This window comes from Photinus pyralis, unplaced genomic scaffold (genome assembly GCF_008802855.1).
Source record: "Photinus pyralis isolate 1611_PpyrPB1 unplaced genomic scaffold, Ppyr1.3 Ppyr1.4_LG1, whole genome shotgun sequence".
Classification (NCBI taxonomy): Eukaryota; Metazoa; Arthropoda; class Insecta; order Coleoptera; family Lampyridae; genus Photinus; species Photinus pyralis.
This window is the reverse complement of record NW_022170249.1, coordinates 18,683,660-18,708,949: the sequence shown is the minus strand read 5'-3', so window position 1 is coordinate 18,708,949 and position 25,290 is coordinate 18,683,660. Positions and strand designations below refer to the sequence as shown.

Genomic DNA, 25,290 nt, shown 5'->3' with positions numbered 1-25,290 from the left:
ATAATATGAAATTGCGGCGTATGCCACACATGCCTACGTGTATTGTGTGTTGCCAACTTTTTGACGCAAAATGGCGGCCGAACTCCTATTGTCGCCACTGTCTCTATAAAGTCTGAGTAAAGTCTCTAGATTTTAAGTTTGAGTAAAGTCACTAAATATAGAAAGTACCGCAATCCATTGGGCACGTGTGTTAGAGAGAGAACGCATGATTTTTGCCCAAAAATGGCGGAAGTTACCAGATTCTAGTAACTTTAATGTTAGGGTTTGTTCCACCTGTTTGGAGATATCTGTACTTATATATTTTTATAAAACATGACAGTACTATGAAGTTAGGTTATAAAAAATGACAGCTATTCAGATTTTATTTGTCAATTTTTTTAAGTTGGCAGCAAATTTGCCCAAAAATGGCGGATGATTGCGGTACTTTCTATATCTAGTGACTTTAAAGTTTTAGGTTACTGTAGCGCCACCAGTGATAGATACACATGAAGCTGAAGTTTTATATATTTCATCGATGCAGATATATAAAACTTAATTTCTTATATATTTAAAACTTTTAATGCAAATATATAAAAATGCTAGATATATTTTATATATTCGTGAGAAATATAATTATGGTACAAATGGCGCCTCATAATATTTTATCAAATATTTACGATAGGTACAAAAAGAAACGCCTCTGGATTCCGCAATGGATCAAAAGAAGAAATAGGTTGGGCCGATTAGCCACACTGATGAGAAAACATTCAAGAGTAGGTACCTCAAGTTTTCACTTTTTACACAAACAAATGCACTCAAGACTCCGAATCGTATGCAAACACAGAGAGCACGTGCTGATGCAACTAACCGGTAGCTTAGTGTGTCGCACTGCGTGACAGGATGCTACTTGCTAGCTGCTAGTTGCTCACGTGACTTTTTCGCCCGACTTAGTAGCTCGGAAAATTGAACATGTTTGATTCTTGATGCTAGTGAATTTTAACTAGCGCGATACTGTTAGTAGCTGATACTACCTATGTCACACTATAGCTACTTAGTAGCCGCTACTTCGATAGCTGCTAGTAAAGTAGCCAAGTGTGAGTTAGGCTTTAGTAAACCACGCTCGCCGACGGCGTCCAACGCCGACCTCACACCATGTAGCTCCGTTCCTAAAGTTGTTAATTACACGGCCGCGGTTTCTACAAAGGTTCTTCTACGGGCCCTCAATTGCTACCCGCCAGCCAAAGCGAGATTACAAGCTACCTTTTGACCAATAAATTTACAAAATTGGTCTAAAAAGGCACTGTGAATGTTGAATCGATTAGGCTCAACTTTGGGCATTGCGTAAGTTATATGCCCAGTTGGAATTTAATGCAATTCGGTTAATAACTAACGACGACAAAAGGGCTTTCGTTATTTTTTGGCCTACATTGCCAATTCACTAACTCCGAACTACAAACTTGCTGAAGAATCCATCTGCAGTTGTCCACTCGTTTTCGAGATATCGTACTAATGGACGGACGCATAAACGGACAGACACAGCAAAATTATAAACTCACTAGGAGTTCAAAGCGTTAAATTCGACAGTTGATTTTTACTTTAGTGATTTCTTTTACATTTAATTCTACTGCTGTGCAGTTTTTAGCGCATTTCCACAAAAGTGAATAAAAATGCGCTATTGTGGCCACTTTATCCGTCCGTCCGCTCGTTCTTTGAGACGCTACTAATTCTTTATCTGAAGAGCTATCGTTCTACTTTTTCCGCTATTTGGTACGTTATGGTGTCGAGGCTTGCACCAAGGTAGGAATTTTTTTTGCGTTTATTGCTCAAAAATTGTAAAAAAACCTAAAAAACCGGTTTTTACATGATCCATAATTTTACGCTTTTGCCTTTTATTAACGATCCTAGAGATCGTTTATAATTTTGTATTGCTGTCTGTCGGTCTGTCCGTCTGTTCTTTTATCAGTTTCAAAATTTGGTTTTGCGCATGCGCAGTGCCAACTTCCTTATCTATGGAAGCATTTAATTATGTGGAAATAAACACATTATTATTATTATGATTATTTAAATGAAATTTGATACATAGGCGCTTGGAACAAAGGAAAATCTAACGTTAGTTTCAAAATTTAAGTTTGCGCATGCGCAGTTCCAACTTTCTTATTTAGAAAAGCATTATAATGAAATTCTTCTTATAGACCGAAATTGAAGTAGAGCACGTTAAAAATGGATTGCACCTATGCAAAGCTATCTTTCATATCTGTGGCCGGATTTTTACGATTTTAACAGAAGTTGCATTTTACAAATGGGAAATGAATGCAATAGTCCAGGCTATATAATATGTTTGACAAAAAAAATTAGTTACCGGGCGAAACCGGGTTTTTCAGGCAGGTGAAATGAATAGAAATTGGGGAAAAATAATTAAAACAGCTGAATTTTTCCACGGGTGAAATCCCGGGGGTTGAAAGGGGTGGAAAATTGTGGCAAAACTATTAATTTTAGCCTAAAATGTTAAATGTAAAAGTTATAGAGATTAAAAAAATGGGCAACTTTTGTATATCTGCACTATTTTCCTCTTTTCCTTTTCCTCTTTTACCTCCAATTTTCCTAGAAAAACCGGAAAAACTGTTTTTTTCGTTTTTCTTATTTTTGCGAAAAAGTGTCGTAGGGGTTTGAAATTTGGAGGAAACGTAGCTTGTTTTATGATAAAAAAGAAGATAATTTTTTGGGCCTGTAAAGTTGAATCGTTTCCAAGATCTCACGATTTCTGAAAAAACCACCTATTTTTCAAAGGGGTGAAAAATCTATTTTTTTCATCGTACAGAGGTGCGCGGGGTAGCAAAATTTTCGTAACGACTTACATTTATTAGTTATAATTATTTTTTCCCAATTTCTATTCATTTCACCTGCCTGAAAAACCCGGTTTAGCTCGGTAACTAATTTTTTTTAAAATAAATTATTTTAGAGCTATTTAGCCTAGACTACTTGTTGTCCTTTTTTATCTATGGTTACTCCGTTTCCGTTTCTGAAATTTCCGAAGTAACTTAATTGGGAAAAATTGATAGTTTAGATAGGTACCCACGTACAAGATCGATACGATACGATTACTTTTATATCAATTAAGTACTTCATTAACATAAGAAGCAGAAACATTCAGATTATTGTAGTAACCATTTGCTTGTTTGGGTTTCCATCAACGGTTTCCATGGAGTCTAATTTAGTCTCCATGGAGTATTTCGTTTGCGTTTATTGTCAAAAGTTTTATGTCACGTTTGTACTTTTTAATATAGAAACTGTAGTCTAACGTTGTAAACGAATAAGTAAATTTCCATTTCACATATTTTAAAATGGACGATATACGATTCGAATGGTTCAGGGAGAGAGTCACCAAATCCTTGGGTCTGTCAAATGGCGATTATTTTGAGAAGTTATTAAAAGCCCACGAAGAAATAGAGGATGAGCTGTACCATTTTTTAAGCCGGAGTGTTACTCGTTCTGATGACATGGAAAAGAAATTGGTTTATTTTTATAGAATACCCTTCGACATAATTACCGAGGAGGAAATCTTAGTTCCAGAAATCGGTAAGTTACCGTTTGTGCGTACATTTTAGAATGTGAGAATCTAACAGTTGCCATGGTATTAAACAATGTAAATTGTATAAACGCGTGACGGGGTAACTTTTTCTCGTCAAGATACATGACAATTGACATGACAGTCAGTTGAATCTCACATCAATCCTATTTACTTGCTGACTGTCAACGTGAACAACGCAACCTGCATCACAAATATCTTTTGGTCATGTGCTGATGAGTACCGAGTCTCTGAGACCTACAATCGAATACAAATTCACAAGGACATTGATTACAAGACAAAGACATCAGGGTTTATCCTCGAAAATAAGTACCTACCCATGTTATTGGGGTTACCCACATTTAGACAGAAATTAGAAATCTTTCTGAAAGTAACGCGAAACTATAATAAATCTAATAGCTTCAAACCACGGTATCTTCAAACCTAAACCTAAATTTACCTAATCCCTGCTTACATTCTAATTATTTATACTTTTCAGTTCAAACACCGGAACCAGAACCTGCAGCCCCTCCCCAAAGCGAATTTAAATCAGGTAAAATTATCATTTACAGCTTTAGCGTTTTATAGGCAAGCTAGCTTTGCGCGTTTTGCGTAGTGTGAATATCCATTTCTTTTAATCAAACTATATCGCACTAGATTTGCAACAAAGCGTGGTTTAGAGACGTAAATGAGTATGGCAATAGCATGGGCATAAGAATCTGGTGTTAGATTTGCTTTTATTCCAATTTCCAAGTGCCTAAGAATCAAATTTCATTTAAATCAATCCATACATAAGAAAGTTGGCACTGCGCACGCGCAAAACCAAATTTTGAAACTGACGTTACATTTGCTTTTATTCCAAATGGCTATGCATAAAATTTTATTTAAATGCTAAGAAAGTTTGCAATTTTGTTTATAAATGGTCGCGATGCGAAAAGGGCACTGTGAATGTTGATCGATTAGGTTCAACTTTTGGAATTGCGTTTTATATGGCTAAATCTATAGGCATATTGAATTTCATGCCATTCGGTTAATAACTAACGGAGATATCAAATATATATATATATATAAATATATCCTTATTTTTTGGCCTACAACGAACTACAAACTTGCTGAAGAATCCACCTGCAGAATTTCATCGGTCCACTCGTTTTCGAGATATCGTACTAACGGACGGACGCATAAACGGACAGACACAGCAAAATTATAAACTTTAGTGATTTCTCCGATCTAGAAATTTGATAAAGAATCCATCTGCAAAATTTCATCGTAAAATCGGGCGGCAAAATAATAAACGCATGTCGCATTTCGTTTGTTGTGCGCAGTTTCAATGCCAAATTATTTTTTCGACGGATTGCGTACATTATGCAATCTTTCGAAATTAAAAAAAAACCATAATTGATTTTCTTTCTTCGACGACCTTTTGGAGACCAACTAAGCTATTTTGGTTTAAAAAATGCGCTTTATCTGCACAAGAGTTGTGCACAATTTAAGTATACCTACTTGTTTCGAATTATTTGGAATTATATGGAATTATTTTGACGTTTTTGATTTTATTTCGAATTGCAAGTGCGCTAAAAGTTGATAAGTTTTTAGATAAACAGAAAAAAAGTCCAGTTTCCTCGAAGGCAATTATAATAATTAAATATTGTAACTACCCTAGCTTAAAAGTGAAACTGCAAATTTCATGTCAAAAAGAATATCTTAACCTTAATTTCAAATCGATATCTCAAGCCGTTTCCAATTCAGAAGGAGGAGACTATTTATATTCACACTGTACAGCGCCAATTTTTAGGCGGGGAATGATCTTTGGGGATAGATTTGCCTCGAGAAATAAAAAAAATAAGATAAGTAAATAAAACAACAATATTTATTTATTAAATGAAACCCTTAATTACCCCGCTGGAAGAAAATACTAGTTTGTAAATGGGTATCAGGCACGTAAAATGGATAGGTAAATAAAACATCCTCGATCTCAAAATAAATTCAACTATCGGTTGGCAATGAACTTTTGTTCCATTTCCATTAAACAGCAAATTCATATAATTTACCTGAAACCGTCAAGAAAATCTAAATTTCAGGGCTATTTTGACATTAGAAAGTTGATCTTTACCTGACTAGTAGTGTAATATTTTTACCTGACTCCCATTACAGTCCTAGTACATGCAAAATAACAATTATATCGTTCATTGAATATGTTATTCAATCAACGATTGGATAATCATAATGCAGACTATGTGGATTTCAGTACACTTAGGACGCGAAATATCAACTTTAGTTCTTAAAAGAACTGTTTTTTTTGTTAAAATTTATGCAAATGGACTCAGAACACACAAAAACTCAAAAATAAGTACAACAGTTACGTACGAGAATCGCGATTAAATTTGACAGTTAAATCATGTCAATAGCAACTTTACCTGGGTGTAAAACGGGCGCAGCGGGAGCCAATAGAAACTAAGATTTTTTGCGGGAACTTTTAAATCCGTCTTCCTAGTTAAAAAACAGAGTATAGCTATAAAGACTGTATAGTTGAAAAGTACAAAGCATAAACTGCAAACTGCATTAAAAATGACACTGACAGCCGGTTGCAAGACGGTTGGAATATACATGAATTAGGAAATCCGGAGTTACATATAAGCCGAGATTAGTCCACGATCGGGTTTCTCGTACTTAATCGAATCTTAGATTTTGAAATTCTAGAATTATTATAATCCAACGCCAGGTCGTTGTGAATTCACCCCTATTTTGACACAACACTAATTTGACGTTTGTGAGGTGATAGCGTAGTGTTAAATCTGTTGGTATAATTTCTTTATGTATAACTGATGATAAGAAAATAATATACCTATACAGTTCAGTTTTTCAACAATAGTAGAAAGTAAGGTAACAAATGGACCATCGTGCGAGAAAAAAAATGATACTTGGAGAAAAATTGCTAACGCCCTCTCAAGTCTGCATCGAAACCCAATACTCATTTTCAAATTCTCCCCAACAAGGTCCAACATTTTCCGTACCGGGTCTTTGAAAATCGGAAGCGCTGTTTGAAATCGAGATCATCATAATTTTCCATTGGATTTGCCCTGTCTCTAAAAAGTCTTGGCCTAGGCAAAACCAATTCATCATTGTCGCTTTCCAGACTTGATAATGATGTACCTATCTGACATTTCTACGTTCTGTCTAGGGAATGCAATACCGGGATCGCGAAATACCGGGATCCCGCAGCATTTTTGCGGGATTAATCCCGTACAGAAATTAAGCGGGATCCCGCGGGATTTGCGGGATTGCAAAATTTAGGACGTTGTTTAAAATTTATTAATAAAACGCGTAACGGAGATTTGCAGATACGTACGTACAGGTCCTCCGTAAATCAATATCTCGAAAACCGCCATTTTGAAAATTTTTTTTCTACGTCCATTTAATGTATACGATCGAATCTTGCAACTTTTATTTGAAACTTTCTTCGATAGCTCTCTTTGTTACTAAAATATTGACCTTTTTAAAAATGGCGATTTTCACTTTTTTTCCAATTATTTACGAAACGAATTATTTTTTCAAAATATGGCGTCGAAATATCCACCAGCATCAAAAACTACACAACTTTGCCAATTTAACCAAATCTGTAAGTATAACAATAACAGAGATAACTATCCTACTCAATTTAAAACACCCTGTATACTCGTCGATGGTTTATAAAAACTTTAGTAGTACAGTATGGCTGTATTAATTGTAGTGACAATTCAACTCATGTATAAAAAATCGCATAAGCCGCAGTGCAATTGTCACTTTGACAGCGGCAAAAGTTACCTGCATCTTTTCCAGCGACAAATGCACTAGTGGTTTTTACACTATTCATTTTCGAACCAATTATCACATTATCCTTTCCCATATGACTAGTTTGACGTCTGTCAATAAATGAATAGTTTGGTGAATTTCTTGTTCGATAAATTGTCCTGCCGAATTACACTCGAGGTTTGTATTTAAACAGAGTAAATTTGGGTTGTGCCAATTCAAATCTGTTTCCTTTTAGCAATTGAACTCGAAAAACTGTCAACCTAAAAATGCTCCACCTGCGGTGTCGCATTTTTATTAGTTGGCAGTTTTTCTCGTCTAATTGCTAGGCAACAGATTTTCATTACCTAAACAACCCAAATTTACTCACTTATAATTGCACAAGAGGTTTGTATTTTACCGAGTAAATTTGGGTTGTTTAGGTAATGAAAATCTGTTGCCTAGTAATTAGACGAGAAAAACTGTCAACTAATAAAAATGCGACACCGCAGGTGGAGCATTTTTAGGTTGACAGTTTTTCGAGTTCAATTGCTAAAAGGCAACAGATTTGAATTGCAACAACACAAATTTACTCGGTTTAAATACAAACCTCGAGTGTAATTCGGCAGGACAATTTAACGAACAAGAAATTCACATAACTAATCAATTACTGACAGACGTCAAACTAGTCATATGGGAAAGGATAATGCGATAATTGGTTCGAAAATGAATAAGTGAAAAAACCACTAGTGCATTTGTCGCTGGAAAAGTTGCAGGTAACTTTTGCCGCTGTCAAAGTGACAATTTCACTGCGGCTTATGCGATTTTTTATACATGAGTTGAATTGTCGGTAAAATACAAACCTCTTGTGCAATTATAAGTGAATATTCTAGAAATCCAGATAAACGTGGAGGCCGAAAGCGGATGTGACGCATCCTTTCCGGGAAATACGATATGTTTTGTTGGAGAATATTCGGTTAATCCGCATAAAATTGCATATTTCCCAATACATTTAAAATTTTGCGGGATCCCGCGGGATTAACATAAACGGTCCCGCAAATACCGGGATCAAAATTTTGCCGCGGGATTGCATTCCCTAGTTCTGCCGTTATAATTCCAATTTAATTCTCCGATTTGACGAATTAGAATAATTTTGATTTAATCAATGACAAATGTAGGATTACAGGTTCATGCAACCCAAAACCAACGTAATCAGGGATTATAGTAGGCATAAACTTGGATTAGAATTCGATTATAATTCGCTTTCTTGCAACTGGCCGTGATTGTTTTAATTATTTTGAAATCTCTATGAAAACAATATTAAATAAAGTGATTTTAGCATGCGTGATTAGGTATCAAAATTTCACACATATGAATAATTTAATTTGGAAAAGTTATCTACATGTTGCCGTTTCAGGTAAAATTTTATACATAATACGTCATGAAAGTGAGTCCACCTCACTTGGAGGCATTAAAGAGATACTCGGACGCTGGGCGTCCTCGTACTTTTCAATAAGCCCCCGCGTCATGTAAACGTCCACTTTCATGACTTATTATGTAAATAACTATTTCCTAAAATCTACCCAACAAACTGTGGAGGTAAATAGCAACACTGATTTGTTCAATATTTTTGTATAGATCAGTGTAGCATTGAGATTTTAATAGTTGTTTAACAAATCTATCAATGTGTTTTTCTGACAAGTAAAAGGAAAAAGAATTTTCATTTTTATCTCGCTTTTACTACGTTTTCGCATACATTTGTCTTCTCCAAAACAAACATGCACAAAACATTAATGTATCGGAATCTTTTATAAACAAAATTCACGCAAAAACGGTGTAATAGATCGTTCGTTAGTTAGTTGTTGAATATAATTGTTACCCGTAAGTATAGTACATTTAGACTCACTCTGGCAAGAATCTCTCGCTCTCCCACTACTTTCGCTATTTGAATCATGCGCTTGCCCGGTAGAAATACTGAAATGGGCTTTCCATTCTGAGCGCTCAGAACTTGACTGTATTTTAAACGAATTGTAAACCTGAATTTTGGTCACGTGCCCGGTTTTAAATAGAACGGACTCCCGCAGGTCCCAAGAGATCGTGGCAACCGCGCTCGCTTTCCGCAATACATTTCTTGTTATCGCTGGTTATCGCGAGAAATACTTTCGTTCACGTTCGCTATGAAGCGGTCCATGTTCCGCAGACTGGTATCTCGGATACACCTGTAATGCTACGTTTACACGCGCGGCAAGCATCTCGGTAAGCTGCTCGGCGAATCCCCGCGTACAAAGCAAGCTGTTCACACGCATCTGAGCACAACTCAGAACAAGCTCACAACCAAACATGGTGGACGTAGATGTTATTGCAGCTGTTCCGTTCGGTTTGACATACGTACTTTTATTGGAAAAAACAACAACGACGAATTGAAAAGAGACGAAAAGCTCGGAGAAGGTGGTGGATGATACAAATTTATAGAAATCGCACCAAGCCCGTCAACGCATGTAAACAGGTACACGAGCGCAAACAGTTTACCCTTTGAACTTTGTCGAAAAACCGACACTAGTCTGGATCAATGACGAGCACAGGCAAAAGCAGGCAAGCAATAGCGAGCAGAGGCGAGCAACCCATTTACATGCTCGTGCTCGTGATCGTGCCCGTTGAATGTCGCTTTGAACGGAAGAGTGTAAACGTAGCATAATAAGTAACATTGCGTCTTATGGAGCCGTTCACACACGCATACTTCTCGCATACAGTATCAGCGACTAAATTTTGGTCTCTCGCTGGTCCCAATCGCCCGGAAATTTTACGCCTTTGAGGGGACTGATGGGCTATTGGTTCACATGGAACTGTTTACATGAGGATACGATACCTTTTCATTAGCCCACCGTTGCACTGAAAATATACAGCGTGTTGCATGGACAGGCGGGACAGGAAATTCCATGTAAATTTGAAGGAGGTTAACTATTGGCTTCCCTAATTTTTTTAGAGCAATAATCTATTTAGGTTATTGAAGAGCATTAACATCTGCATGTAAAAGAATAACTGTCGATGTTTTTGATTAACCCTTTAACGAGATATTGCCAAACATATTTTGTAATTTCTCCTTTCTTATCGCCCCGTGTTTACAGGAAGCGTTGCGTATCCATGTGTATACGCCCCCCCCCCCCCTCGTTAGGGTGCGGAGAAGTCCGTCTAGAACCAGGTACCTCGGTCCCTTGCCATCTTTCAGCTGAAGTCGTAGAGCTACGAGACCCCTGAAACAAAAATTAGATTAGGTACATTAGATTGGACTCGATTCGTCTATCAACATAAATGCAAGTCCTCGGGTTCAGTTCCCTCTTATAATAAAGATAGTCCTCCACCTAAGTGTGGTGTCACACTATGCGTTTTTACCGCTCCCGCTAAAACGGATGCGGTTTGACAGGATGAGATCTACTTGTCACACTATTCAGGTTTAACGGGATGCGTTTTTGCTATATTTTGGCAGTCTAAGTAGTGTCATGTCTCAATTATTGTTAAAGATGGTTTGTGCGCTTGAGGCGGAGGGGCTATTGCGAAAGCAGATATATTGTCAATATTAGATTGATCCTTTTAATTCAGGACGAGAATCTAATAATAGGTTCGCGAAGTTTTATGAAAAAATTCGAATGAACAAGAAAAATTTTTTTGTATATTACCGAATGTCCAAAAATTCAATTTCTACCCATGATTTCTCCCTACAGCTTTTATCTACATACTCTTTAGATTGTTTTTCCCACAGTGCAGTTTTTGCATGCACGCACTCGATGAATAAACCGACATCAAACATTGTAAACCTAACAAAACACCCGGTTGCAACGTTCAGTGTGACAACTGATGACAACCAACGTGCAACAACACGTGGTTTCATGTCATTGGGGTTGTCATGTCATCCTGCGCAGCGGCAGCAGGATGCGGTTGCATCCGGTTGGTGCGGCGAAAACGCATATATGTGACTAGTACCATTTAATAACGTGTGATATTATCATCCCGTCAAACAGGAGCGTTTTAGCGGGAGCGGTAAAAACGCATAGTGTGACACCACCTAACCCAGATCTCTTACTCTTCCCTTGTAAATCCAAGGTTCTTGTTTGAGTCACTTACCCATTAGTCCGTTGACGTTGTAGAAGGGTATCTGCAACGAGGCGTTATCGAACTCGGCTACCAGTCTCGCTAAGATGTTTCGGTACTGCAGGGTGGAAGCCCTCTTCTTCCATCGGCGCGCCTGATGGCGGGATGACTTGAATCGCGTTTTTCTCGATGGCTTCTTGCGCGACTGTTTTCCGCAGCAGGAGATAAGATTCTATCTCAGTTACGGAAAGTGCTTGAAGAGCCCCCTTCAAACCGGAGGATACAGCTAGCGTCAACCGGAAGCGCTCTAAACACCCACCGACGACCACAGGCTTCTTGAACTGAAATAGAAAGGTTAGGTCGTTCTTTCCTTCCTTAGGAAATCGTGTTAGGAAAATAACTGCAGTAAATGTCGAAAAATAGTTTAAAGAGCTCTCCTAAGATTAGTGTTGCTCCTTCTAACGCTGGCACTCAAGCTCAACGACTAACCGCGTAACGTTACAGTGCTACAAACCTGTGACCGGTATTTAGGTGGTCGGGTTCGCACGCTAGTGGCCAACCATGCCGACCAATCAGACGACGTAATTGAGTAGTTCGCTTGTGTCCAAGGTTGCTTGTGTCGTATTTCTGGTTACAGCGCTTTCGAAGTGACAATGGCGGTTTTAAAATTTTAAGACCTAACATACACAATATATAAGAGCTAAGATCTGAGTCCAAGACAAGATGAGTGGTAAATGAATTATAGCACATTAGCCCTAAGACTCGCCACAGTACCTACTTACACGTGTGCTAAGTACCCACACCTTTCGCAATCCTTGTAATATTGCAAATGAATTTAGTTTTTACGATGGACAGTGTCTTTGATTAGTTTGTGATTATTATCTTACAAATTACAAGTTGCATCAATTTGGTACATACGTAGTTTTTTAAGACAATTGCTGATAGCTTATTTTGTAGAAACTGAAATTCAATCAGACCAAGGAGAAGAAGATGAGGAAGAAATCAGGGAGGAAGAGACAGTTTCCCAAGCAGGAAGACCAGGTACACTGCAATGCGTTCCTATAAAAATATAGTTTAATACGGTTTTCAGATTCCGGCAAAAAACGGAAAGGTGTCAAAAATGCGGAACCTGTAGGTAAGTACAGGTTTTCCTGGAAGATTCACAATGTCTATCCAACATGAAGGCCCAACATACCTCTCATTATGTGAAACTTTTATTATTATTCAAATGTTTGTTTCAGAACCGCCGCCAAAATCTCCAGAAATTGTTTACGTAAGAGTAAGTATTACTTAGTATGAATCCTGCCTTTTCGACTCACTACTGATTTCAGAAAGTTATACAAACCGTAAAAGTGGATTACACAATTCAAGCTGCATTTGGCGCCACATGTGATAGACTGAGTAAATGCAAGCAAATCATTTACTTTTTAAGAAACACGGCGGAACCTGTCCCAATGTTTGATACTTGGGAAGACGCGCTCGCTGAAATGCCCAGTTACTTTTTGATAGGCTCCTGCAACTCAAATTTCCTAACCTCCCTTCATCTGCTTACAAGAGACGTACTTAGTTGTCGTAATACAAATAAACTGTCCGTAAGGATTTGCATATTTACAGGTGTACGTGCCTCTTGTCGAAACCCAATTCAAGGAACCGGCATCGTTGAAAAAACGAAAACCGAGGCAAGATACAGGAGACGTCAAAGCTGAACCGATTTCATCTGGCGCACTTGCAACTGATTTCAAACGACCCTCCGATTATCGAAGATTATCGTTGTCTATTCAAAAGTCAATGCAACAATCTCAAAATTCAACCGAACCAATCGCCGTTGAAAGTATGGACACGTCTTCTGAGCCTACCCCGACCAAATCAGAATTTCTAAACGATTTATGGGATTTTATTAAAGCTTTAGACTGGTAACTATTTTTACAATAATGGGCAGTAGTCTCCATCGATGGGGTTTCAGGACTGTACAGCACGTCCAAGACGATATTCAGTTACCATTAGGCGAAATACCCGATTTATTCAATCTAGACGATGAGACATTCATTCAAGAAACGTCACGAGTTGAAGCGTTGGAGGACGTTATAATGTCGTGGGAGTCACATATAATGAAAGTTATCGAAACTTCGCTGACTAAGGTGTGACTCTTATAACTGTTCCCCAATAGGTACTATTTGTTGAAACAGGTGCCATCCGGAAACGGGCCTATACCCGAATACGATTATTGGCGAGAACGCGAGGCGGCTTTAAGTAAGCTAGTTGAACAGCTCAAAAAACCAACACTTGTACGAATACTACAATTGTTGAAAATGGCGCAATCGGATATAAGTAATGGCTTCGATCATTATAAAAACGAATTGATGAAATACTACATCCAAGCACGGGATAATGTTAAAATTTTATTTACGGTTTTAAGACATTTCAAGGTAAGGTAAAGGCACTCAAATCTGCATCACTAAACAAGCCACTTGTAGACTGTAACGTTCAGTGAAGATTTTAAAAAGGTTAACGAATGCTTGCCCAGTCTCATGGACGGATTGCATATGGTGTGGGTATTATCTCGGTACTATTGCACCGATGAGCAAATGGTGCCTTTGCTTGAGAGAATATCTTGGTGCCTCTGTGAGAAAACTAAAATTGCGTTAAATACGGAAACATTATTCAGGTAATACGCTTGAGGGGTATTTATGGCAAGTATTATTACTAACAGATTGTAACGGCTTAGTTACATTTAGAGGTTGGAAACCCTCTTGTATATATGAATCGGGCAATAATTTCGTTTGCATTTTAAAGCCTAAAATAAATTCCAATTTACGAAAACCAGTTTACAAATACGAGACATAAATTTAAGACATACGCATTAATATAGCGCAATGAAACGTTTTGCACCTTGGACCTCAACGATTTCGTGGTAACAATTTATTTAAATAAGAGCACGCTTACGCGATAATACTAATATATGGTACACGTATAAAATTTCCTATACCCGCACATTTGTAAATTTAACAAAAAATCTTTAAAGCTTACAGCGACCACCTGTTGCAACATTCCGTAAAATCCATAGCACTAATTTATATAAGGAAAGCATAATGCATATTTTATGCCATAAGGCATAAACGTAAAAGTAGAAATGGGACACCCTCCGCCATCTTGGATTTTGGACCAAAGACGTGGCCTTGATATAGGATTCTCCGGTGTCAGCTCGTGCTCTAGGATTTCCCTGGTTTTGGTCGGGGACTTGGTGATAAGGATTCTCCGGTTACATCACTGGGATTTCCGCGGCGAAAAAAGTCGTGATCTTGGTGAAGGTGGATTGACTGGTTACATAACTAATGCCCGTTTGCACTGACAAATTTAAGTGGAGCTTAGCTTAAGCATAGCAACCATTGTCTCAATAATCGTTGCCATGGATTTTAAGCTACGCTTAAGATAAGCTTAAATTTGCCGGTGCAAATGGCCATAAGAGGTGACCTTGTTTTATGTGCCTCTATACAAGACAGTGGCAGAGCCTGTCCGCCATGTTGTGGCAAATTCAAATATCTACTGTTATAACAATTTAAAATAGGTACATATGTATGTACTGCTTTGTAAAAATGAAAATCACTCATTGATACCGCCCTCCTCTCCCACCCTCCTAAACCAACGCCCGCATATACCCTTACCGTAATTTACCAATACACCATGGGCAATAACGTACGTTAAAAGCAATGAAAGCTAAAGAGGGTATTCGAAGAGCCCGCTTAATCCAAAATATTTCGTTATGTGAACGAGAAAATGTTTAATCGTTTAAACAATGAACAGGACGGCAATTTAATTTCAGAAAATCCGTTTCGGAAATTCGCCAAGAGACAGGAGACGCCAGAGACATGTTACGCACTTGGTACATTTGCTACATGGATACTAGGAATAAAATAGAAAATTCTGGAAAAGGTCAGCGATGGGAATTTAACAGGCACAAGCTCTTCGACAATACCGAGTTCATTGCGAGCGTTGCTGAAAATCTGAATGAGGTCGCAACAGTAAGAATTTTTGAATTGAATTTCGGTGTTCTCATAACTATTTGAAAGGTAATGGTACATTTCAATAACATATTTGGACCGGAGCTAAGGGCGATTGTTATCGATCCGCAAAAAGTTGATCAAGTAACTAGAAGAGTCGATAACTTAGTGGTCCCCATTGAAAATCTCGATTTCGACCTGTTCCTGTCGAAAAATAAAGAAAATTGGGAGGCCATCATGAACGACTTTTATAAAGAAGTCAGAATTTTAGAAAGGGAAGCGGTAACGTTTATTAATCAAAGCTTCAAGATGTTAAGGTGAGTATGACATTGATGAAAATTGTTTGGAAATGAACCTCTTTTAGATTGGCCGAAAAAGCCTTACACGTGCTAATTAAGTTTGTCCGTATGGAAACGCGACAAGTCATAAAGGACTTACTGTTGACGAAATTCGACGTTATCATGGAACAATTTATACAAGAGATCGTTATGGTGGAAGATCTATTTATGGTAGTTGTGACATTTGCACTTCTAGTGTCATCGTCTTTTTTTTAGAGAAATAGACGTCATCCTCTCTTGTGCAGGGATATGCCACCCCACGTTGGTGCCATGTTTTGGGCGCGACTGTTGTTTATGAGGCTGAAGCAGCCCGTGCTCAAATTCCAAACTGTACAGGAACTAAATGACTCGACTTTGAAAAAGGAAGCGTTCCAGTACTACTTGAAAGTAGCGAAACTTATTAAAAACTACGAAAAGAATAAGTATGAACAGTGGTGCAATGATGTCATGCCTATCATTACTTCATCAATGAAGATGAATATTCTAAAAATTTCTAACCAATTGTTCCGGAAAAGAAAACGTAAGTGTTCGCGTAATATTATTACAAATCATCCTTCTATAATATGACATTTTGTTGGTCAGAATGTTCAAATAGTGCATGTACACTGTAACCGGCTGGTTACTTTTCAACTTTTCCTACCGTTTCTTTCTCAAACTATTTTATTTAGGGGTGGTTCTTCTTACATAAAATAATTGTTGTTGAGCGCCGGCTAACTTCAATCGATGATCCTTTTCTGGCCTCGAGGAAATGGGAAAGGATAAATGAATAAAAATCAAGCCTTTATTAAAACCTATTACGTTCTTTTTCTCTTAGAAAATCACCTTTTTGCTGTAAATAACACACGTCAAAAGAAATGGGGGTTGAGGCGGTACGTTCCTGTAAAAGTAGGGTTAACTCATTCATTCACAAAAATTCACTGCATAGAAAAGAAAGTCTGTCTTTATTACGTTAGTCAAAAGTCAAAATATTTACTCTAAAACCACCGAGTACAGAAAGAAACTTAATTCTTGTTTCCTTGTTTCATAAATTAGTATACAATTAGATCGAAAATCAAAACAAACTGCTTGTTCGGTTCGGCCAATCACAAGCAGGTAGGTTTCGACACGACTTTTTCGGCACCCTCATAGTAGACTGTGCACGGACCGCGCGTAGAACAGAAAATGGAACTGTTCTTCGGAAATCTCGCAATCCTCCAGACTTTCTCCGGAGTGCCGTGAAGGATCGTCTTTGCCTTCGATGTAGTGGCTGGATGGAAATGTTTTCGCTCGGTTCTTGATTTTCTTAAAATGTCGCCTCAATTCACTATTACAAGAAAACGTGCTTATAATTTACGGGCGCGAATGGCACAGATGTTGCTCCGTTAAAAGACGGCGGGCAACTCCCTTTTGGTACTGGAAATTTCCGTATTTATACTCTCGTAGTGTTTATCCCGTGGCCTCATTTCAGTTTTACGCACACAATCCACTTACGTTTATATAGACTGATCGCCCGTGAATAAAACTTTTGTTAATTTGACAGCGGTAGTGAACAGGCGGATTTAAGTCGTTCTACTAGCTCTAGATTAATCATTTAGGTACAATGGCTCAGACTTTGACCTTAGCCAAGGTTAGTAAAGAGAATAGGTTGCCTCGTAACTTTCAGCCAATAAACGTTGAGTATTAAAATACGCGAATGACGTCACCCAGAATCCCATTTTGTCCAGACCAACACGCGAATGACGTCACCCAGAATCCCATTTTGTCCAGACCAACAACAGTGTAGCAATTGAAAATAGCATCTAGGATAGTTTAAGGGTAGTTAGATAGGCGCAATGTAAGTTGCATATATTTAGGCAGGTATATAATATTAGTTTTGGAAATTTAGTTATCTGGAAGGTCACATTCCTTGGGTGATAATTTTGGGTAAGGCAACGGATTTTTGGTAGAAAATCGAGAGAGAGTGATTGGCTTTTGGGTGGCTAGTTAGAGCTAAAATAATAAATTGTAGAATTTACTGATATATATTCAGGATCTGTCTACTAGCTCCCATATTTTGCTACTGTTTTCCGACTGAAGTAGAGTTGTTGGCGTGTTGACCGGGCTCAGTAGTTTGATTATTCAGATCAGAAGTGATCCTCCTCGAAGTTTCAGATACAATGCTAGGAATTTAATTACTTGTACATATTAAATAGGCTTGTTAGGACGTTAGAACTATAGTTATAAGTTTGGTACGATTCGTGAGAGTTATCGTAATAGGCATCTTTGGCTAAGGGAATTAATGATAAAGCTATAACATCTAGGTAAGGGTTACCTCTTAATTTTGGCATGCAGTAGAAGTCGTCTTTTTTTAGCTTTTCCTCAGACACCGGTCCCGGCTTTACCTAAGGTTAAGGTCATGGGCAACGGCACTACAAACCAGCAGGTCTGATAAACCAATCCTTATCTACTATTACCATTCCTTGCGGCGAAAGTAAAGGTCGTATCACTATTTAGAAATAATTAATATGTTTAAACCCTACTTTAATTTATTTGTGGCATATGTTGGAAAAAAAACAAATGTACCTAATAATTCACCAGTTCTGTGTATGATTTAATGTAATTACAAATACTTACCTCATTTCCATTGCGTACTTGTAAAGGGGAATTCGTTGAATTTATATTGGTGGTTAACTTGGTTAAACCTCCATTGGACATACTTGTAATATACTCAGGGTGCGGGGCTAGCTAGCAATTCCAGGACCCGTATATCTAACGTCAGAACTAAGGCACTCACGCCACTGTTTATAACATGGTGGTAACGAATGAAACCTCCTAATTAATGTTCAATCAGATATCAGGGCTTCACACCATTAATACCATTTCGTTGCGTATAATTTGCCTGTCCATTAACGTCATTTATTTGAATATAAATATATTCTGTTTCTCTTGCCACAATTATCTACGAGTTTTATTCATGTTCATACATTTTACTTGGAAGAGCCTATCCTCCTTGATCAAGAGGGTTCCATGCTTTGGCTTGATCTGGCGCCCTACTATAATTTTTGAGTTTGAAAGTAGCAATTGTACATGGCAGGATTTCGATCCTTCACGACTCTATAGTTTAGAGTTAGCCGGCTGCTGCACTAAATCCAAGTTTAGTGGTGATTGTTGAATTAGTATTGAGGGGCTGTGCTGCAACAGAACACGTTCAAAAAATGCAAAATGGATTGAAATGGTACTTTACATGGATGTGTTGAAAAGTCCCTGCATTGCATAGAAAGAAACATGCTAGCGAATTATTAAACGCACTTTGTTTAAAATAGCTTACATTTCATCCCTGATTTCATCTTAATAGTCTTTGGTCGGGAAATGCAGACTGCACAGTCCATTGCATACGGAGTTCAGGTTCCCCTTTCGATTGCACTCTATAACCCATTCTTTTTGTGATACAGTACTTACCTTTTGGAAAAGCGAAAAACTGAACCTGCGATCCATTTGCCATCGATTTGTTGCAGCTGCTATTGCATATAACAACGTCACCAAGACTTCCATCCGGCATCTAATACCCTATATTGATACTTATAATAAATATACGTAATAGAATCTTCAGCATTATCTGACAATTAAGTACTTACCTACACAGTTCAAATAACTGTCAAAGTCAACGAAAATTTAAACAACAATCAAATGGGACTTCCGGATTCTCGAAGGAGCAAAGGTTAGGTTTCTTAAAATATCGCCTTTGCTGTAAGGGAACACATTTTAGTAAATGTGTTGGAGGCGAAACAATTCGCAAACTCATACTTCGCATTGGTAGAAAATATTCACAACTTTATTTATAATCGTATACGAAACCAAGTCAATGTCAAATGAATCACAGTCAGGTGCTAAAAGAAATTTACTTTTATATTTCTACAAACACTATTGTACTCGTACATAAAAAAACTAAGCAATACGAAAACATGTTGTTAAGTCGCTCTCTTCTCGAACGTGCTGCCCAAGATCTTCTTCAGCGGTACGGCCTAGGCTCTAGGCACAGTTTTGATCTTCTAGGTATCGCTTTCAAGACGATTGGCTCAAAGTTGCGCGGTGTTCTTCGCAAGATCAACAAGCCCAGGTTCGGCGTCTTAGGCTGCCCGTGAACTAACTGGACTTTGATACGCTTTTCATTTATATGCACCCCCAACACTATATACCTACCGTCCTTGTAAGCGCTTATCCGTACTATGGCGAATCGTTTATAAGAATAGGAACTCTTTTACCCGCCAGTTCGACTTCGGTACTGAACAGACATATTTAAAAGCTCTCCTTGCGGTTACTTTATTACAATGACACACTTAATTACCTCATTCCGAATATACATACGAAAAGCAGTAATTATGATTCTATTCTATTTACATGTGAAACAAAATTGCATACCTAACCGCGATTATTACTTTATATTGAATTTATTATTATTATTACTATTAGGAAGAGAAGCAAAAAATTATATAGTTTTAAAATTTTGGTTAACTCTCGATAGGGACCCAAATACAGATCCGAAGAGTTCCCACCTCTCCGATGGGATAATAATTTTTTTCTTCTAAAAAAGCTAATTTTCTTACACTAAAAGTAACTGTAGCAATTATACAGTGAGTTTTTTTTAAATGCGAACATAGAAGTTTGCATGCAATGTAATTTCCCTATGTTCGATCATTGACTGGGGGGTATAGGTAATATTAGTCAATGGTTCGATTTAAAAAGAAAACACATCAATCTGAGGTGTGCGCGGTTCACATTCCCACAAGCAAAACGCGCAACTTGTGTGACTATGAACAGCAAGTCAGCAACTACCTAGTCTTGATGATGAAGAGCGCTGGCTAAGATTTTTTTAAAGAAGCCATGTGAGGTCATAGCAACTTTAGGATAAATTTTTCTTAAACTTACAATAACTTGACCTCACAGGGCACGCGCTAACACCACAACGCATTGTGAACCAACCTTCAATTATTTGTAGGTCATGTGCACCTGGTAGTCTACTAATTTGATCTATTCAATACATAAATAAAGAAAATAAGAAAATTAACGAAAACAATTACAATAAATGTTCGAAGTGTCCTCCTTGACATTCTAAGCAATAACCTAACCGATTTCGTAATTAAATTTGACGGCGGTATTTTTTAAAATGTAATAGCTAGCAATTGTATCTACTACTCATTTGAACTACTCAATAGATTGATGTGTTTTTTTTAAATCGAACATAAGGAAATTACATTGCATGCAAACTCCTATGTTGTGAAAATTGTACCCTGGATCTTATCTTGATACAACCATACTCAAAATCAAAGATATTGAATAATATTGACAAGCTTTTTAATTTGTTTATAGAATACAACTACTTCAATTATTTTATATAACATTCACTCCTTGATACTTTATACAAAGTTTGTACAGAACACTTTTCAACACCTTCCCTCAAACTTTGCACAACAATGTTCATCACTTTCAGTTCATTAACACATCCCTAAACCGTTTAAATTTAATTGGCAATAATGGCTTAGTAAGTATGTCGGCTATTTGATATTCGGTGGGACAATGTATTATATCAAATACACCTTCACTTAATTTTTCACAAATGAAATAATACCGCACATCAATGTGTTTGCTGCGCTGATTAAACTTCCCATTTTTTATTAGTGCGATTGTGCTTGTGTTATCAATTTGAAATTTAATTTTTAAATTTTCGCCTATCAACTCTTCAATCAAGGCTTTCAAAAATAAAACTTCCTTCAGAGCTTCAGCTGCACTTATGAATTCAGCTTCCATAGATGAGAGTGCTACGATGGGTTGCCGTCTTGAACACCAGCTTATTGGTGTTCCATTAAGGAAACATACATATCCAGTAGTACTACGTCTACTTTCTAGATCATTAGCATAATCGCTATCCGTGTACACTACCATCTCATTCAAATTTCCATTCTTTTTGAAGAACAAACCTAAATGTTTGGTTCCTTTCAAATATTTTATTGTACGTTTTACATTTTTTACATCCGAGTCTGATGGATTTTCCAGGTATCGAGATTCCTTTCCAACAGCAAAACTGATGTCCGGACGTGTTTTTGAACTGAGGTAGAGCAGGCTTCCTACTGTGCTTCACGATATGGGAAAATACCTTTTAAATTTCGATCAGTCTCATCTTTTGTCATGATTGGTATTTCCGAATCCTTAGCATTAGTCAAACCAAATTTTTCTGCTACTTGTTCGCAGAACAAAGACTGTGATAAACGAATTCCATTCGTTTCTTGTGAAATTTCCATTCCTATGAATGTTCCTGCTGAATGATCTACTGTAATTTCGAACATCTTTTTGATATTGTTCAAAATTTCATCTACCTCTTGCAAATTCTTCCCCACAATTATTCCGTCGTCCACGTATACAGCAAGATAGACAGTATTTGATTCATTTTTAAAAATACAACTATCGCATTTTAGTGGTTTCAGTCCAATTTTGTTGAGCCTCTTCGTCAAAGTTTGATTCCACAATAACGGTGATTGTCTTAACCCATATAAACTGCTCTGTAACTTACATATCATTCCTTCCTTCTTTGGATAACCTTCCGGAATTTGCATGAATGTTTCGTCTTTCAGTTCCCCATGAAGAAACGCTGTTTTTACATCAAAGATTCTTATTTTAAATTCTTTAGCAGCCGTTATCGTAAGAAGTATTCGCAAACTTGTCATATTTACCACAGGACTATATGTTTTTTGAAAATCTATTCCTCTTTCTTGTTGAAAACCTCTTACAACTAGTCTAGCTTTCCTGGTTCCATTTTCTTTTTCTTTGAAAATCCATTTACTATTCAAAATTTTTCTTCCTTTCGCTTCTTCGGTTTTTACAAGAATCCAGGTTTTGTTTTTCGCAAGAGACATTTTTTTATCATTTATCGCTTTCTCCCAAAGCTCTTTATTTACACTTTTCATTACGTCAGTGTATGTTAACATAACGTAATCATTAAAATATGCTGGTCGTCCCAGACGAGTTCGATCTCTTAGTCCTAGAAAGCACTTTCTGTTCAGATCTGCATTATTTCCTTCTTCAGAATCCGTGTCGTCCATGATATCAGAATTAAAATGATTTTCGTCACTGTCATTCTGATATTCTGGCAACAGCATATCATTATACGACTCATCAGAATCACCATTACATTCTTGTTCCAGCAAATCCAAATTAACAATTTGTGGTTCTCTAACAATCTGAGAAACATCTTCAGATGATTTTGTTTCTTTTACAAATTGCACATCTCGTGAGATTACAATTCTTTGTTTGTTTTCATCCCAGCAACGATATCCAATTGCTGAATAACCAACCATTTTCAATTTTACCGATTTTGATTCCAATTTCTTTGTACTCGGCAAAACCTTTACATACACGTCACTACCAAAAATTTGTAAATTCTTCAAATTTGGTCTAATGCCTGTCCAGGCCTCAATTGGAGTTTTACCAATTATCGCTGATGATGGTGACCTATTTGTTACATAACAAGCTACTCTTAATGCTTCATTCCAGAACGTCTTTTCAATTTCAGCGTCAAACAACAGTGCACGCATTTTTTTCGCACAATGTACGATTTAGACGTTCCGCTTTTCCATTAAGCTGTGGACTGTACGGAGTGGTCCAATTTATAACAATTCCTTTGTTCGCACACCAATCTTTTAATCGCAGAAATTCTGTACCATTATCGCATTTCAGAACTTTAACTTTCTTACCCTTTTGTGTTTCCACCTTGTTGATAAATTTCTTGACTATTTCTACCACATCCGACTTCTTTTCAAAAGGATAAACTTCACAATAATGAGTATAGTCGTCTAAAAATGAGACAAAGTACTTTTCTTTACAATACGATTCATGTTCTATTTGACACACATCCGTGTGTATAATTTCTAGTTCCTCCGAAGCTTCTGGAAGACTACCTAAGAAAGGTGTTCTTGCATGTTTCGCTTTTATGCAAACTTCACAAGCGAAATCTTTATTTTCTCTAAATTGTATGCCGTCAGCCATGCTACAAAGATTTTTCAAATTTGTACCACCAAGATGTCCCAGCTTCTTGTGCCATATTTCTTGTGTCAGTAGGACTTTGGGTTTTTCACTTTCTATGTTTACGGCGTACCAGCCTTGATTTGTTTTCCTTCCCTTAATCAAAACTTCACCATCCTTTCTTATAATAACACTATCTTTCTCAAATACTACGTCTCCGCCATTCTGTGTAATTTTGGTGACGGATATGAGATTTGTGCTTACATCAGGAACGTACGCCACATTTGTAAGATCACACTTGTTACCTTTTATGGTTCCCGTAGCTGTTCCCGCCATTTTACAGTTGTTTGCAACTGTAAATTCGAGTTCTGCATGTTTTACATTTTCCAACAATCTTATATCATTCGTCATATGACAACTGGCTCCACTGTCCACGATGAAATTCCCATCAGGGTCATTACCTGTTAATGATTGTCCCTATTTCTAAAGAAACATTTGCTTGTGTCGTGATTGTTACGTTTGCAGATGGTACAATGCAGTCTTTCCGGTTGTCTTAGGTCGTTGTTAGAATTCGAACGATCTAAGTTTCTTTTACAATCACGTGCAAAATGTCCTCGCTGATTGCATTTTCTACATCGGTACTTAGTCCTTTCCGCAATTTTAAATGCAATAGCTTCCACTGGAATGTCATCAGGTTTCGTTTTTAGTTCCTCCGTTGAAAGACGTGCCACCAGGTTTGATAGCGTCCTTTCTCCTACAGCAGTAGATTCCCATGCACTTGCAAAATGAGAAAATTTGTCAGGTAACATTAATAATATTTTTGACATTAGCATAGTATCCGATACATTTTCGTTTAAAGACTTTAACCTGAATGCAATGTTTTGTAGTGATGCAACATTTTCCGCAACACATTGTCTATCATCAAATTTGAATTGATAGAATTTACTTAACAACGTACATTTCAAAGTATCGGTATCACGCTCAAAAATACTTTTTAAAGTGTCATACATTTCTTTTCCCGTACTTTTGGTCATTAAATGTATGAGCACGCTTTTATCTACTGTAGTAATTAAGATTTTTTTAACCTTGGCATCCTGTCTTTTCCATTTAGAAATTATATTTTCAACTGCAGTTTTACCTTCTCCTTCTACCGGTTCAGGGCATAATTCTGTACCGTCAACGTGTCCGTAAATACCCGCCGCTTTCAACAGAATATCTATTTGAAACTTCCACAGAGAGTAACCCTCTGAATCCTTAAGTTTTTCTATGGAGTTCAGCTCATTTTGTTGTTCCGCCATTGTTCCAGTTTGTGACATCTGTCGTTATTTTTCAACTGCAAGGCACCAACTTCCAAGCTAATCCTTTTTTAGTTATTTCAAGTTCTCCAACCACGCTCTGCTACCATGTGAAAATTGTACCCTGGATCTTATCTTGATACAACCATACTCAAAATCAAAGATATTGAATAATATTGACAAGCTTTTTAGTTTGTTTATAGAATACAACTACTTCAATTATTTTATATAACATTCACTCCTTGATACTTTATACAAAGTTTGTACAGAACACTTTTCAACAATATGTT

At 37.3% G+C, this 25,290-nt stretch overlaps 1 protein-coding gene across 1 annotated transcript in view; it reads left to right on the top strand.

The window, feature by feature from the left end:
• Positions 1-3,292: 3,292 nt before the first annotated feature.
• The window catches only part of LOC116175747 (dynein heavy chain 10, axonemal), a 50,125-nt gene continuing 28,127 nt past the window's right edge, over positions 3,293-25,290 (top strand). Inside the window, exons 1-14 of the mRNA XM_031494029.1 lie at positions 3,293-3,555; positions 4,044-4,097; positions 12,356-12,439; positions 12,489-12,533; positions 12,640-12,677; positions 12,730-12,957; positions 13,013-13,311; positions 13,362-13,536; positions 13,585-13,824; positions 13,873-14,063; positions 15,219-15,417; positions 15,466-15,713; positions 15,761-15,905; positions 15,951-16,254. Of these exons, the coding sequence (XP_031349889.1) occupies positions 3,321-3,555; positions 4,044-4,097; positions 12,356-12,439; positions 12,489-12,533; positions 12,640-12,677; positions 12,730-12,957; positions 13,013-13,311; positions 13,362-13,536; positions 13,585-13,824; positions 13,873-14,063; positions 15,219-15,417; positions 15,466-15,713; positions 15,761-15,905; positions 15,951-16,254 (2,485 nt within the window). The 5' untranslated portion in view covers positions 3,293-3,320. The remainder of the gene's footprint in view (positions 3,556-4,043; positions 4,098-12,355; positions 12,440-12,488; positions 12,534-12,639; positions 12,678-12,729; positions 12,958-13,012; positions 13,312-13,361; positions 13,537-13,584; positions 13,825-13,872; positions 14,064-15,218; positions 15,418-15,465; positions 15,714-15,760; positions 15,906-15,950; positions 16,255-25,290) is intronic.